General features: G+C 42.4%; 1 protein-coding gene across 4 annotated transcripts in view; it reads right to left on the bottom strand.

Annotated features, from left to right (window-relative positions):
• The window catches only part of CELSR1 (cadherin EGF LAG seven-pass G-type receptor 1), a 256,449-nt gene that overhangs the window by 3,841 nt on the left and 239,966 nt on the right, over positions 1-12,642 (bottom strand). For 2 of the 4 annotated variants that reach the window (XM_067564399.1, XM_067564400.1), the window contains exons 27-34: positions 11,979-12,058; positions 10,132-10,258; positions 6,891-7,016; positions 5,163-5,299; positions 4,679-4,782; positions 3,461-3,628; positions 1,528-1,770; positions 735-999 (exon numbers count right to left, since the gene is read on the bottom strand). In XM_067564399.1, coding sequence (XP_067420500.1) covers positions 735-999; positions 1,528-1,770; positions 3,461-3,628; positions 4,679-4,782; positions 5,163-5,299; positions 6,891-7,016; positions 10,132-10,258; positions 11,979-12,058 — 1,250 coding nt within the window. The remainder of the gene's footprint in view (positions 1-734; positions 1,000-1,527; positions 1,771-3,460; positions 3,629-4,678; positions 4,783-5,162; positions 5,300-6,890; positions 7,017-10,131; positions 10,259-11,978; positions 12,059-12,642) is intronic. The other 2 variants (XM_067564403.1, XM_067564401.1) reach the window with 2 other exon arrangements.

The raw sequence follows: 12,642 nt of genomic DNA, 5'->3' as shown, positions 1-12,642 counted from the left end.
TACCCCTTCCCCTCTCTCTCTGTTGCTGCTCCTAGCCATTCTTGATTCCCTGATGCTCCTATCCATAATCCCGAGTGACCAAAGCATCTGCCCCCTAGCATCTCACATCCCTTCCAGTGTTTCCAGATTTCCCATTCCTCACCCTCAAGAGACCCTGCTCAATGGAACCCCTTTTGTCTCCTTCTCACTGCCACCAGCCCTCCCAGCTCCCTCTCTCCTCCCTTTCCTTCCCCCCACAACTGGCAGTTCCACCCCCCGATACTCCCCAGCTCCAGCTCCCCGACACCTCCTCTTCCTCCCCCGCCCCAGTCCTCTGACCACTTCCTCTCTGCCACCAGGCATCCACGCTCACTGACTGCTCCCTACCCCTTTCCCCCACCCCCTGCTGCTCCAAGCCTTTTGAATTTGAGGCTGCTTGAAGGGTGTTTTTTCATCTCTAAGGCTGAGGGCAAAGAGAGGGTTGCTTTACTTTAGAGTATGTGTTCAGTCATAATATGTTCTTCAGACATGTTTTGTCTTTCTGTTGAGTGAAATGCCAAGAGGCCTTTGGGCATGGGGCGTGGTATAAATAAGAAGTTATCACAGTCCAAAGTTTTTAATCCAGTAGCCTAGAAAATCTAAACATTGAAACGGTGCAGCCTTGTGTGGAAGTGAATTTGGGGCAGAGAAGAGAAAGGAGCACAAGTCAGAAGCCAGCGATTGTGGGAAGACAGCAGTCTCAAACCGGCACTTACTCAGAATCTGAGGTCTCAGCATTCACTGTTCCCACATGGACATTCATGGCCATTCCATTCAGCTGATCTCGAGACTGTTCCCTCCGTGGGTTTTTTATTGTCACCCCAGTGTCAGAGGGTGAACGAACCCCATCGTTTGTCCCTAAGGAAGCTGTCCTGGATGAGATAGTGGTTTGATTATAATCTGATAATTTTTCCCGTAGTCGATTCTTCATATTCTTATCCATCAGAGGGGGAGGATAGGTGACTTTATTTTTCAAGATGCCTGTTTCAGAAAGAGAGGAGGAAAGATCAGAAGTTTTAATCATGCTGGTAATTTTATTTAATCAAACTGAACAAATGGAAAAGCATCATTTACCCTTTACTAGGCGGATTGTTTCGAGTTTGCCCACATTATTCCGTGTTAAAATAAAAAGGTCAGGCGCATCCAAAAACTGTCTCTACAACTACTGCCCCTCCATAAACCTCTCTAGTTACACAGTCTGGAGCTCATCTGAAGGGTACTCTGCCTCTATAGAGCAACCATATTCTACCAAACATGAAGGGTGCTGATGACCCAAGCCTGCCCCTGCTCAAGTTCTGCTGCAGAGTGCTAGAGAAGCCCTTAGGCTGAAGGGAACGAAGGGGGAAATTCCCCACTATCCTAATGTGGACAATAAATCCTTCAAGCTGGGATCTCTGAGTTACCATTACAGAATCTACAAAACATTTGTCTCTCACTTTACTCAAAACTTTATTTCAAAACTTTCTCTCTCCCTTGCTTCTTTCTAATGCACTGGGTTGGCTGAGTTACCTTTTCTCTGTTCCAGCTGTTGGTTATTTTGCTGTGGCAGAGGTTTGTTCTCCTTCTGCTGCCCTTCATTCTCATCTTCTCGAGGTACTTCACTGCTGTGGTTCACTTGGTTTTCCCTATGAAGCTCCACATTGACCTTTGTCTCCACTTTCAGTTTCTGCTTCCCACCTGGCTCCTCCCCATCACTTGTCGTTATGCACTCTGTGGGCCAATAGGGTTTCACATGATTGGGTACAGAATCAACTGCAATGCAAAAAAACAAACAAAACCAAAACAACCATGTTGGTTCGAAAACCACCCTTTGACAAAACTTGAGGTTCTTCCCTCCACTCCTACTCAACTAGTCCCCTATTTTCTGCAGCAGTTTCAGTGGAACAGCCATTTGCAGCAGAGCACTTCTAAAGATTAGTTAGCCCAATCTCCTGCTGTAAGGCTTTATCCCGCCAGTGCAGTACAGTCCTAGTTGGGTACATTGCCCCAGGTGGAGCTCTGAGAGGAATTCTGTTTCCCCAAGGCAGCATTATTCCTGGAGCTTCCTGTCACACAGGGGGAGCAACACACTCTTCCTCCCCGGTGTGCCTGACTTGTTCTGCTGGCCGATAAATGTGTGTGTTGCGACTATTGCCCTACCTTCCTCTCTGCCCTTTGAGATGTCTTGCATCTCTGGACTTGAATGGAGGGAGCAGCCCCTATGCTTGAGGAAGCACAGGAACAGCATTTGGGCTGGTGTGTGTGTGGATGCATGTCCCCTTGCACTCTCCATCATTGTCCAGCAGTGGAGCAGTATCTGATCCTTAAACGGGCTTGGCTTTCTACTGTTCTTTCAGAAGATTAACCTTTCCATGAAGGAATCCTAGGACTGTGCATTCCTTTGATAAGAAAAGGAATTCAGACACTGCAGTATTAGAGCAGTACGTTTCCTGGGAACCCAGAAGTTGCCCTATATGCCTGAGGATACTAAAAGCAAACGTTGGGGGTACTTAGCTAAATTGAAAATGCTGCACTAACCCTGTGATGGAAGCACCCACTGCAGTCAAGGTATAATTATAAAGAGCTGAATTTAAAGCCATCATCATCATCAATTCAGCCATTACCTTGGTGGCTACACTAATGAATGGACCTGTGGAAAAAACTCTCTCTAACCCCAAACTTGCTTCAAGGCTTGCTCAACCTGGGTTGAGTTTTGATCACATACGAGTCAGTTTACATATGTGGGAAAATTGTAGTGGTTTTGGTTGAATTTTACTTTGGGTTTGTTTGAATGTGAAAATCAAAAGGGAACTGCTAATCCATATATGGTGAAACAAGGGAAAGAGACTCCAAACCACAGGGTTCTGTCTGCCCATACCCGTCTCTTTTAGCGTCAGAACGAAATCTATACCTTCAAAGTCTCACTAAGTGACATGGTGCCCAGAATGTCCATATGACTGACACCGATGTTAATCTCAAACCTTTTAGTTCAATGCCCTCCTCTGACCCCAGGAAATCTCCATTATTCTATTGTACGGGAAAAGGTGCAGATGTTCCTTTTTTTCCCAAATTGCCCTGTTCTTTTATTGCCTCCTCTTCCTGTCCCGCTCTCCTGATATTTAGATGGCTGTGTAGTGCCATTTCCAATTCCCGACATTTGTGGAGAGAAACAGCCCTGCAGGGGTCCCTCTACAATGCTAACAACTGTGCTGCATTTGTACGCTAAGTAGCTGGTGCACACTTGCTCGAGTGTCCTTTGTTCTTGCATTCAGTCACCACAGGGGACAAATCCTCAAAACTTGGGGAAACAAGGATCTGTTGGTAACATCAACAATAAGAAAACAGGCATCTAAAAAGCAGCTGTAACTGTACACTATCCTGGTCAATTCGATGCATTCACTACTCAATTCGTTTTATAATACAGGAAAGAAATCTATTCCTACAGCACAAGCAGCTGCCTTACCTTTAGGAGTGCTGTGGATTGGGCCACGCTCATTGTTTTTGGCAGTGTTTGCATTCCATTTTTTCTCTGTTTCAATCCCATCTTCCTCACTCTCTGATGAATGGGAGGAAGCGTAAGAGCTGCTATGTTCATCAAGAGACAACTCACTGTCAGAATCAGAATCAGGCTCTGTCGAAGTGGAGGAGGCAAAAAACACAGGGATTAAAACCTGAAAGGCAGTTGTGTAAATCTACATGCCAAATGAACGGGGTGAAAGAAAACCACTGCAGGATACCATCGTGATAGGCACTTTAGAATGCATATGCCTACACAGCCAGATTAGATTATTAGTGCAGCGGTCTTCATCTGAGGAAACCCAGTGAAACAATTGCACAGTACACCTAACCAGACAGGACACTTTTTAAATAGTTTAGTCTCCACTACTGTGGCTCCTGTAACTGTTGTTGCTAAAGCTTAATTGTGTGTGTGGGGGGGGAGGGGGGAGGAGGGGGGAGGATTGTGTGGAGAATTATGGGGCAGTGAGAAGATGAGAGAGACTGAAGGTCATTCGTTAGATAATTGCTTTGTATACACAGTAGCTGCAGAGCACAATGAGCACAATTCTCTCTGCTATTCAATGTGCAAAATAGTCATGCAGTGCCATCTCAGTTAAAGCAACACACACATCCTCCAACATAAAGCACCAAGAAGACCTAGAAACAGAAAACTGAAGAACAGTTTACAATGCTATACTGCAACAAAGTATTTGTCCAGATCCAAAATATAAACAATATGAAACTGAGGGACACTTCCTACTTTACTGTAAAAAATACAAAGTAGTAAAAGGAAGAACCTTCCTCAAGCTTTCAACCAGTAAGAAGTTTCCCTCTGAAAAGCAAGGAAGAAAAATTGCATAACTTGTGAGAAAGGAAAGAGAATCCAGAAAAAGCGACACAATGTGCGGCAACCTGCCATCAAATCAGAAATAGATCCTAATACAAAATTGAGATATGATATTTCTACAGTGAAACCCTGTCCCAGACATAGAAACTCAATAACTATGGCAACACCTGCATATCTTGTTATGACAATGCTGCTATTTAAATTGAAACTGAAACAGAGTAAGATGGAGAGGCTACTACCTTAATTATAGAATCTTTTTGAAGAAAGTTATCTTTATTAACCTGAGGAAGAAGAAATGCACACATGGTTCTAAGCAATTCTCCAAAAACCACTTACCATTGGACTTTGATGGATTCCTATGAAAAATGGAGGAATCTGCTTCTGTCTGACCAGCCCTTGCTTGGCTTGAGGAACCACTGAGCTTCTGAGCAGCCTCATCCCTAAAAAAAATGGGGGAGCGGCTTTTTTGGTCAACCTGCTATTTTTAGTGACAAGACAGACATACAGAGACAGCTCTGAGTCTCCATTATGCACTGGCAAAAGTAACATTTTAAGAAGGAAGCTGTACAGAACTAATAGCAAAAATACTTCTAGTATTCCATTTTAATTATAGTTTGAACTGCCCACTAAAGTTGCATGCAAATAAGAAATACATAGAGGAAGAGGAAAAGATAACAACTGCATAAAGAGAACTGCCAAGACACAAGACAAGTAGCCTTTGAACCAAAACGTTAGTTGGTTTTTGTTTGTTTTTTTCTCACAAATGCGATTAGAAGGGAAAAAGAAGGACCTGAAAGCCATGCACCCACCACCCGATTACCTGAGAATGTAAGCAAGGTAGCTACTGTGGCTCTTGGCTGACCTGATGGTGCTTTCTAGGGAGACTGTGGATTCGCCAATATTTGTGCGATACATATTTTGCTCCTCTATATATGTGTTGTTACAGTTCAGAGATCGCTGAGGAAGAAAATAGTAGTAGTGAATTGTAACAAATAAACAAACATTTCTCCTTCAGCTGCCCCCAAAACAGCTACACAGCAGAAGAGCAAACAATATTAAGTCCCTGAACCTCCAGACTGCACATTCTGAATTGGACGTGCTTCCCCCCCATTGCAAACAATGTCTCTCAGATCCTGAGCATCACCATTGAGTAGCCTGAGCACAGGACTGAGAATGAGAAATTCCAGAGTTATAATCCCAGCTCTGATACGGACTTCTTCCCTGGCCAGACAAGTCACACAGCACCTGATTTTCAGAAGTGCAGCACAAACTCAGCTGCCATTGACTTTCTTTTCTATTTTTATAGGTTCTTATACACCCTCATCACCATAGCATCTGAGCACCTCCCAGCAATGCATTAAGCAATGTGACTAGCATACTAGCATCTGTCATACGTGATTCAATCTCTCTCTCATCCTCTCCCCAGGAGGGGAATTCTGTGTGCAGTGGAGTGGTTTGGGTTAGTAGGGCTGCTTGGTCATTTTGATGTGTATGCTGCCCTATATTTATTAGAGAAGGCAAATCCAAGAAGTGCACCTTGCTTTTGAAGCATCACCCCTGTCTTGCTGCAGTTCTCTTTCAACTGTTTTTTATGCATGAGCTGATCTTGTACAAGCACTGGCCATCTTGGTGGTAGTGGTGTGATCATATATGGTGAAGGATAAGCAGAGATGTATATCATCTGCATATTGAGTCCATGTCATCTTACTCGTTCATCTAATGGTTGCATGTAAACGTTGAGTGGGACAGGAGAGAGAATTGCTTCTTGTTGGGACTCCACAAGGAAGGGGTCTCCTGGCAGAGGTAAGGTTTTCCAGCACCTCTCTTTGGGGGCAATTGTGAATGCTCAACACTTTTGAGAATCAGGTATTTAATCTCTTTGTCTCATTTTCTCACCTCATCTCAATGAAGATAAAACACCTACCTCCCAGGGAATTAAGTAACATTCTTATATGTAGCAACATGAATAGTGCCAAGCAATAATTACCCAGAACAAATACTTATAAATTATCTTATGGGGGAAATACCTGAAACTGTAAACAACAAGAATCTTTTTATGAACAATGAATTGCTTTTTCTTACTTGAAAATTTATACAATATAACTTTAGTGGCAGCTAGTTATTTCTACTTAACTTTCAACTGCCCATTATACAAGTCAACATGATAAACTGTGCAGAAAATGGCTGATAAATAATTAGTTTAGAATAAAATGCATAACCATAGTTAACAGACACTAACTTTACTTTCAACTTGGTGAGAATAAAAACAGAAGTTCTAAGTAAAAATCTATTCCACTAGTATTTGCACAAAAAATCTTGAATGAACTACATTAGCTCTAATAGCTTCATGATGCTCCATTTTACTTGAAGAAAATAATTTCCTGTACCCAAAAGATTTTATTTCTCTTAAAATAAAAAGGCTTTCAGTGAATCATTCAAAGCAGAGAGAAAGAATTAATTTTGTTATGGACAAGTTAGCTAAAATTATATATATATGGGTGGCTAACTACTATAAACAAGAAAATGTTTTTCCAAGACAACGTCTTACAGTTAATAATGTAGCTCTTGTTGTAGTAGAGTCATCTGGAAGGGGTTTCTTTCCAGTTAAAGTGTTCTTCAAGTGTTTCCTGACTTCTTTGTTAAAAATACAATGGAAGAAGAAAATGAAGAGCCCCTGGGTTGTTAGACAGAGAGAGAAAAATAATCTAAGAAAAATGCATGATTTATTACTACTGGACTGAAAATACAACTGCCTTTTTCAAACCAGCACTTAATTCCAGCATATGGTACATGGTTTTAATAGCAATGATTGACCACCCCATTAAACACCTGCTGACCTTAGTGAACTGATAATGGTCAATCTTTCAGGGATTCATGCCACCAGCTACTTGTATTACCACAATAAGACTGGGAAAACATAAATACAATTTCCTATGAGAACTGCATGGTGGATCTTAGAGGATAGTTGTAGGCACCCTGGTAGTTGGGGAGGGAAACAAAATGTGCACAAGGGAGATCAAGCCCTTTGTAAAATGGTTCAGGACATTCCTGGATACTTTTATGTTGTACCAACATTAGTATTTTGAGTTTGTATACTGATTATGAATCTAAATTCTGACAAGTACATCAAAACCCATAAAAATATAGTCAGCAGTGAAAGCCTTGAGAATCGCAGAAGTGCGCCTCTTCTGTGCTAATTCCCCTTAAAACCACTGAAGAGAGTGAGCTCTGCAAACCCTCTAAAACAGGAGCTATGGAGGAACATAAGAACGGCCATACTGGGTCAGACCAATTGTCTATCTAGCCCATTATCCTGTCTTCCAACAGTGGCCAATGCCAGGTGCTCCAGAGGGAATGAACCAAACAGGTAATCATCAAGTGATCCATCCCATCACCCATTCACAGCCTCTAGCAAACAGCAACATCCTGGCTAATAGCCATTGATGGACCTATCCTCCATGAATTTATCTAGTTCTTTTTTGAACCCTGTTATAGTCTTGGCCTTCACAACTTTCTCTGACAAGGAGTTCCACATGTTGACTGTGCATTGTGTGAAGAAATACCTCCTTTTGTTTGTTTTAAACCTGCTGCCTATAAATTAGTTCTTGTGTTACAAGGAGTAAACAACACTCATTTACTTTCTCCACACCAGTCATGATTTTATAGACCTCTATCATATCCCCCTTAGTCATCTCTTTTCCAAGCTGAAAAATCCCAGTCTTATTAATCTTTCCTCATATGGAAGCTGTTCCATACCCCTAATTATTTTAGTTGCCCTTTTCTGTATCTTCTCCAATCCCAGTGTATCTTTTTGGAGATGGGGCAACCAGATCTGCAGTATTCAAGATATGAGCATACCATGAATTTATAAAGAGGCAATATGATATTTTCTGCCTTATTATCTCTCTGTTTCCTAATGATTCCCAATATTCTGTTAGGTTTTTTGACTGCCACTGAGTGGATGTTTTCAGAGAACTATCCACAATGACTCTCAGATGTCTTTCTTGAGTGGTAACAGCTAATTTAGACCCCATCGTTTTATATATATAGCTGGGATTATATTTTCCAGTGTACATTACTTTGCATTTATCAACAATGAACTTCACCTGCCATTTTGTAGATTGGTGAAGCATGATTTCCCTTTACAAAAATCATGTTGACTCTTCCCCAACAAATTGTGTTCATCTATGTGTCTAATAATTTTGTTCTTTTCTATAGTTTCAACCAATTTGCCTGGTATTGAAGTTAGGCTTCAGAGGAGTGATGTGGGGTGTGTCCATACAGTAAGAGGTGTATGTTCCTCTGAGCCAGCAGTAGCCCCTACATTCAGCCTCTGCACATTATTCATACTCCTGGCAGGAACACTGTAATCTATGGAGTTGCTTTTGTAGCAGGTGTGTGTTTGTTTTGGGGCCATTCGGTGCAGCTGCCAATTTTTTATTTATTTATTTAAAGTTGCAGGTGTACCATTGTGAATTCATCATTCATGGGGTTACAGCAACACCACATTCCAAGATGTCTGGATTTCATCATTTCAGACAAATCAATTGAAGTAGAGTAATATTAAGCTTAAAATACTCTCTCTCTCTCTCTCTAAGCATTCAATCAAATTAGTCCTATCTGACATTAGCTCATTGGGATAACCCATTAATAAAATTCACATAAATATCTCTTTTAAAAAAAAAGTTCAGTGAAGGCAATGATGTGAAACATTATGTAGCACTGTGACTCTCCAGGCAAGAGGAAAATTCCAGTTTTTCTTTCTTTCTTCCCTGTAAACGTGTTGTATTTAACATCATTTTATTTTAAATATTTTGTGCAAGGATTTACATCCAAGTAGCTAAATTTATTTCCTTACAGACCAGTTGCAACACAGGCAGGGGCACTGTCAGCATCCCCCATTCTGGCCTATCAATGTGCCTCCACTCAGACCTGAGGGAACCACCTTGAGAGAAAAGCGGGCAGTTTTATTTTTTAACCCACTCAATCCATGACCTCCCAGCTGAGCCTGACAACTCAGGGACCCCATTTCTGACAGTGGCTTTTTGTACTGTGGATACCTGTCCATTAATTCATTTCACACAGGCCAACGAGATGCAAGCAATTTTTGGTTACTACCATCCTGGGCCACATTCAAACTAGTGATCTAGATTCTGAATACCATTATTGTTTCCTCATCAGGTCCCCATTAATCAGCTGGGGTGTGTGCTATGACTTTCAACCTGTTAACATCTTCCCTAACACAAATGAGGAGTTTGAAAATCACATTTGACTCATCTTCTCCATTTGTCTTTCCTACAGTAAATTCAATTGTAAAAACCTTAAGCTGTCCACATTGGGTGGAAAACCACAACTTCTTGATATTGCTAGCAGTAACACCAGTGTTAATACAGAAGAGGCAATAACTAGAGTTTATTTGACAGTCTCAGGCAGAAGGTTGTGTCTGAGCTAAATAGTTTCCTTTTATTGGTGGTGAAATTGCCCACCATGAATTCCAATAGCAGCACATCTGGAACCACTGTTAGAATAGAAAGGTCCATTTATTGAACAGTGTGATAAGTTTTTACATGATGAAAAGAATCCTCCCTTTGTGATAAAGGGGGTTAAAACTGCACCTAGGATCTTCAATCTTCTTCAACTGGAAACTCAGTTTTAAAAGATAGTTGCCCTGGTTTAATATTGGATATAATGGATTTTCCCTGTTAATGGAGAAGCACTGCAGGGAGATGGCAGTTCAGCATGCAGCATGTTGTAGATAAAGGGTACAGTAAAAATGTTATATAACTTACTTGTAAGCAGCTGAAGATGGCAAAGAGATAGTGGAATGTCATGACGTCACTGTTCACTGCCATCAACCCCAGTAACCATGTGGCGCTGATCAGCAGCAGAAGGAGGAAAGCAGTTCGCAGCACGGAGCTAAAGTAACACACACAGTCATTTGCTTGAAGACAGAAAAATAATAAATAATACAATCTAACAGCCCATGTGCCAGCTACCATTTTTAATGCACTTTGCTCTTAGAACACACATTCACCATAGACGACACTATATAGAGCTGCAGAAAGGAAGGAACTGATGCATGGCTCTTAGATAATCTCAGCTCTGATGTTTGGTGCTGTGAGAAGGCACTCATGAAGCTCCAATGGGCATTCCTTTCCAAAATGTTTCCCAAGGCTCAGTGCCACCACTAGCACATCCCATAAGTGAGGATGTTCAGAGGACATCTTCCTCAAGGAAGTATTATTAGCAGCCGGGGAAATGTAAAATGAGTTGCCCAAGGCCATGGCTGAGTCAGGAATAGAACTGGGAGATTAACATCTAGATATCCTGGTGACTGGGCAGGCCCTTTACGAATATTTGAACAGAAATAATTCAGTAGCTTCTGATTCCAAGAACTACCCTCAAGCCACTCATACCTTCAAACAATTATGTTAAAAGTCCACTTTTCTCCACACTATGCTGCTTGAATTTCCTCCCCCTGGACAGTAAAATCAGTGAAGTCAGTTTTAGTTCTGTGTGTCAGTTTCACTTTCAGATTCTCATATCTCAGCACAATGTTGCAAGGTTTGGATTGTAGATACTCTGGGGAGTATTTATTTATTGGTTTAAAAATACTATTTCCACTTGCATTTTAAAAAAATGCATCGAGATAGTTCTATTGGTAAAGGTTTATTTTTACAGAATATAGATTCTAGGACAAATATGACCTTATGTGGCAATTAGACTCTCTTCACTTAGGAAGATTAAAAAACAAAACAATAACAAACAATAACTGTTAAAGAAATCACTTTTTTCTCATTGTTTCTAAAACTGCCCATCAGTCCGTGTGTTCAAGGAATAGCTAGTGGATGCCTTTGGAAATCACATATAACTTATTAATTTGAAAAACGGGGCTGTCTAGCCTCAAGCTAATCACATTGTAGTTCACAGGTAAATTACAAGCTTTGCACAAAACATGACTTAAATGGGAACAGTACCACAGAGCTAGGAAACTCAGTGAGTTTCAGCAGGTGGAGTTTCTTACTTATCCCATCTCAAGGGAGAGGAGGGGAACATGTCCTCCTGTGGACTGGGATGGACATGTTGTCTCAAAAGACCTTTGCCAAGACAGCAGCAGGAAAAAGCCCTCGTGGAGGCAAACATATGAATCTGATGGTGCTTGAGGAAGAAGAGGAGAGCTCTCTGAGCCTCATGTCTACCATCACCGCACATGTCCCTGAAGAGCCTGCCAACACCTAGCTCAAACTCCATCCCCTCAGGCTGAGGGAGATGTACATTGTGGTGGGGAATTTCATGCAAGATAATGCTGAGAAAGTCTGGGGTATATTGGAACGATGCCATGTGGAGTGACCAACCCCTCAACTCTTCCCCCTCCATGCCATGCTATATCCCCACCTAAATTGCAGAGCCCCTGGACCATGGAGGGGTTCCGCAGAGTCCAGGAATGGGAGAAAGGGAGAAAGGATGGCACACAGGCTCAGCTTCTTCTGCCCAGCACAAATTGCCCCTATTAGTACAGTGTTCTGCTTCTTTCCCCTCCCTATATGGTTCTCTTTAGAGAGGACATGATCTGTCCCTTTATTGTTCCTGGCCAGGGATCTTCTCATCAGTTTTTGAGCCTTGACTGCAAACTTACATGACTCCAGTTTTTTCAAATGAACGTGGCCTTCGTCTGCATGATGCTTTCACTGCTAGTATAAAGATGACCGTGTTGATCTGAAAGGGAAATGTAAATAACAAAGTAGATCTTTCTACCTGAATTTGTAAGAGCTTGTTTTTCACTGACAATGGAATCTTTTTTAACATCTAAAGCAACAATTCTCAAATGCAGCCACCAGGAGGTTTCTGTGCGGCCACAAGCAGCTGAGGAGGGAGAGGCAAGGATCCACTTGGCCCAGCCAGGTTTCACCTGATGACCAGCTGGGACTTGTTGGGAGCAGCCCCTGCAGGGTGAATAACCCCCAACCCTTGGCTTTTAGAAGCACCTTCCACTGCCAAACTGCAGTGCCAAGGTAAGCGACCCCTCCCCACCTCGGCACGTCTGCCTTGGGGTCCGCACCCCTTCCTGCCTGCCACTGGCTGTCCGCCAGTGCCTGGGGTCCCAACTCCCACTCCCTTCCCGACATCCACCCTGCTTTCCTCCCTGCCAGCTGCTCGATTGCCTCCAGGGCCCTTGCATTCACCCACTCATCCCCCTCTCCCTGCAACCGTGCAACTGACCCCCAGTTCCCCAGCAGCCCCCTCCCTAAGCTGCAGTTCTTTCCCCCCCAAAGCAGCCCCCTCCCTGCCTCCTGCCAAGG

The sequence above is a fragment of the Emydura macquarii genome, unplaced genomic scaffold, assembly GCF_026122565.2.
Source record: "Emydura macquarii macquarii isolate MOO-44397 ecotype Brisbane River unplaced genomic scaffold, CSIRO-AGI_Emac_v2 contig_2636, whole genome shotgun sequence".
Lineage (NCBI taxonomy): Eukaryota > Metazoa > Chordata > Testudines > Chelidae > Emydura > Emydura macquarii.
Note: the sequence above shows the minus strand (reverse complement) of the source record. Positions and strands in the feature narration are given on the sequence as shown.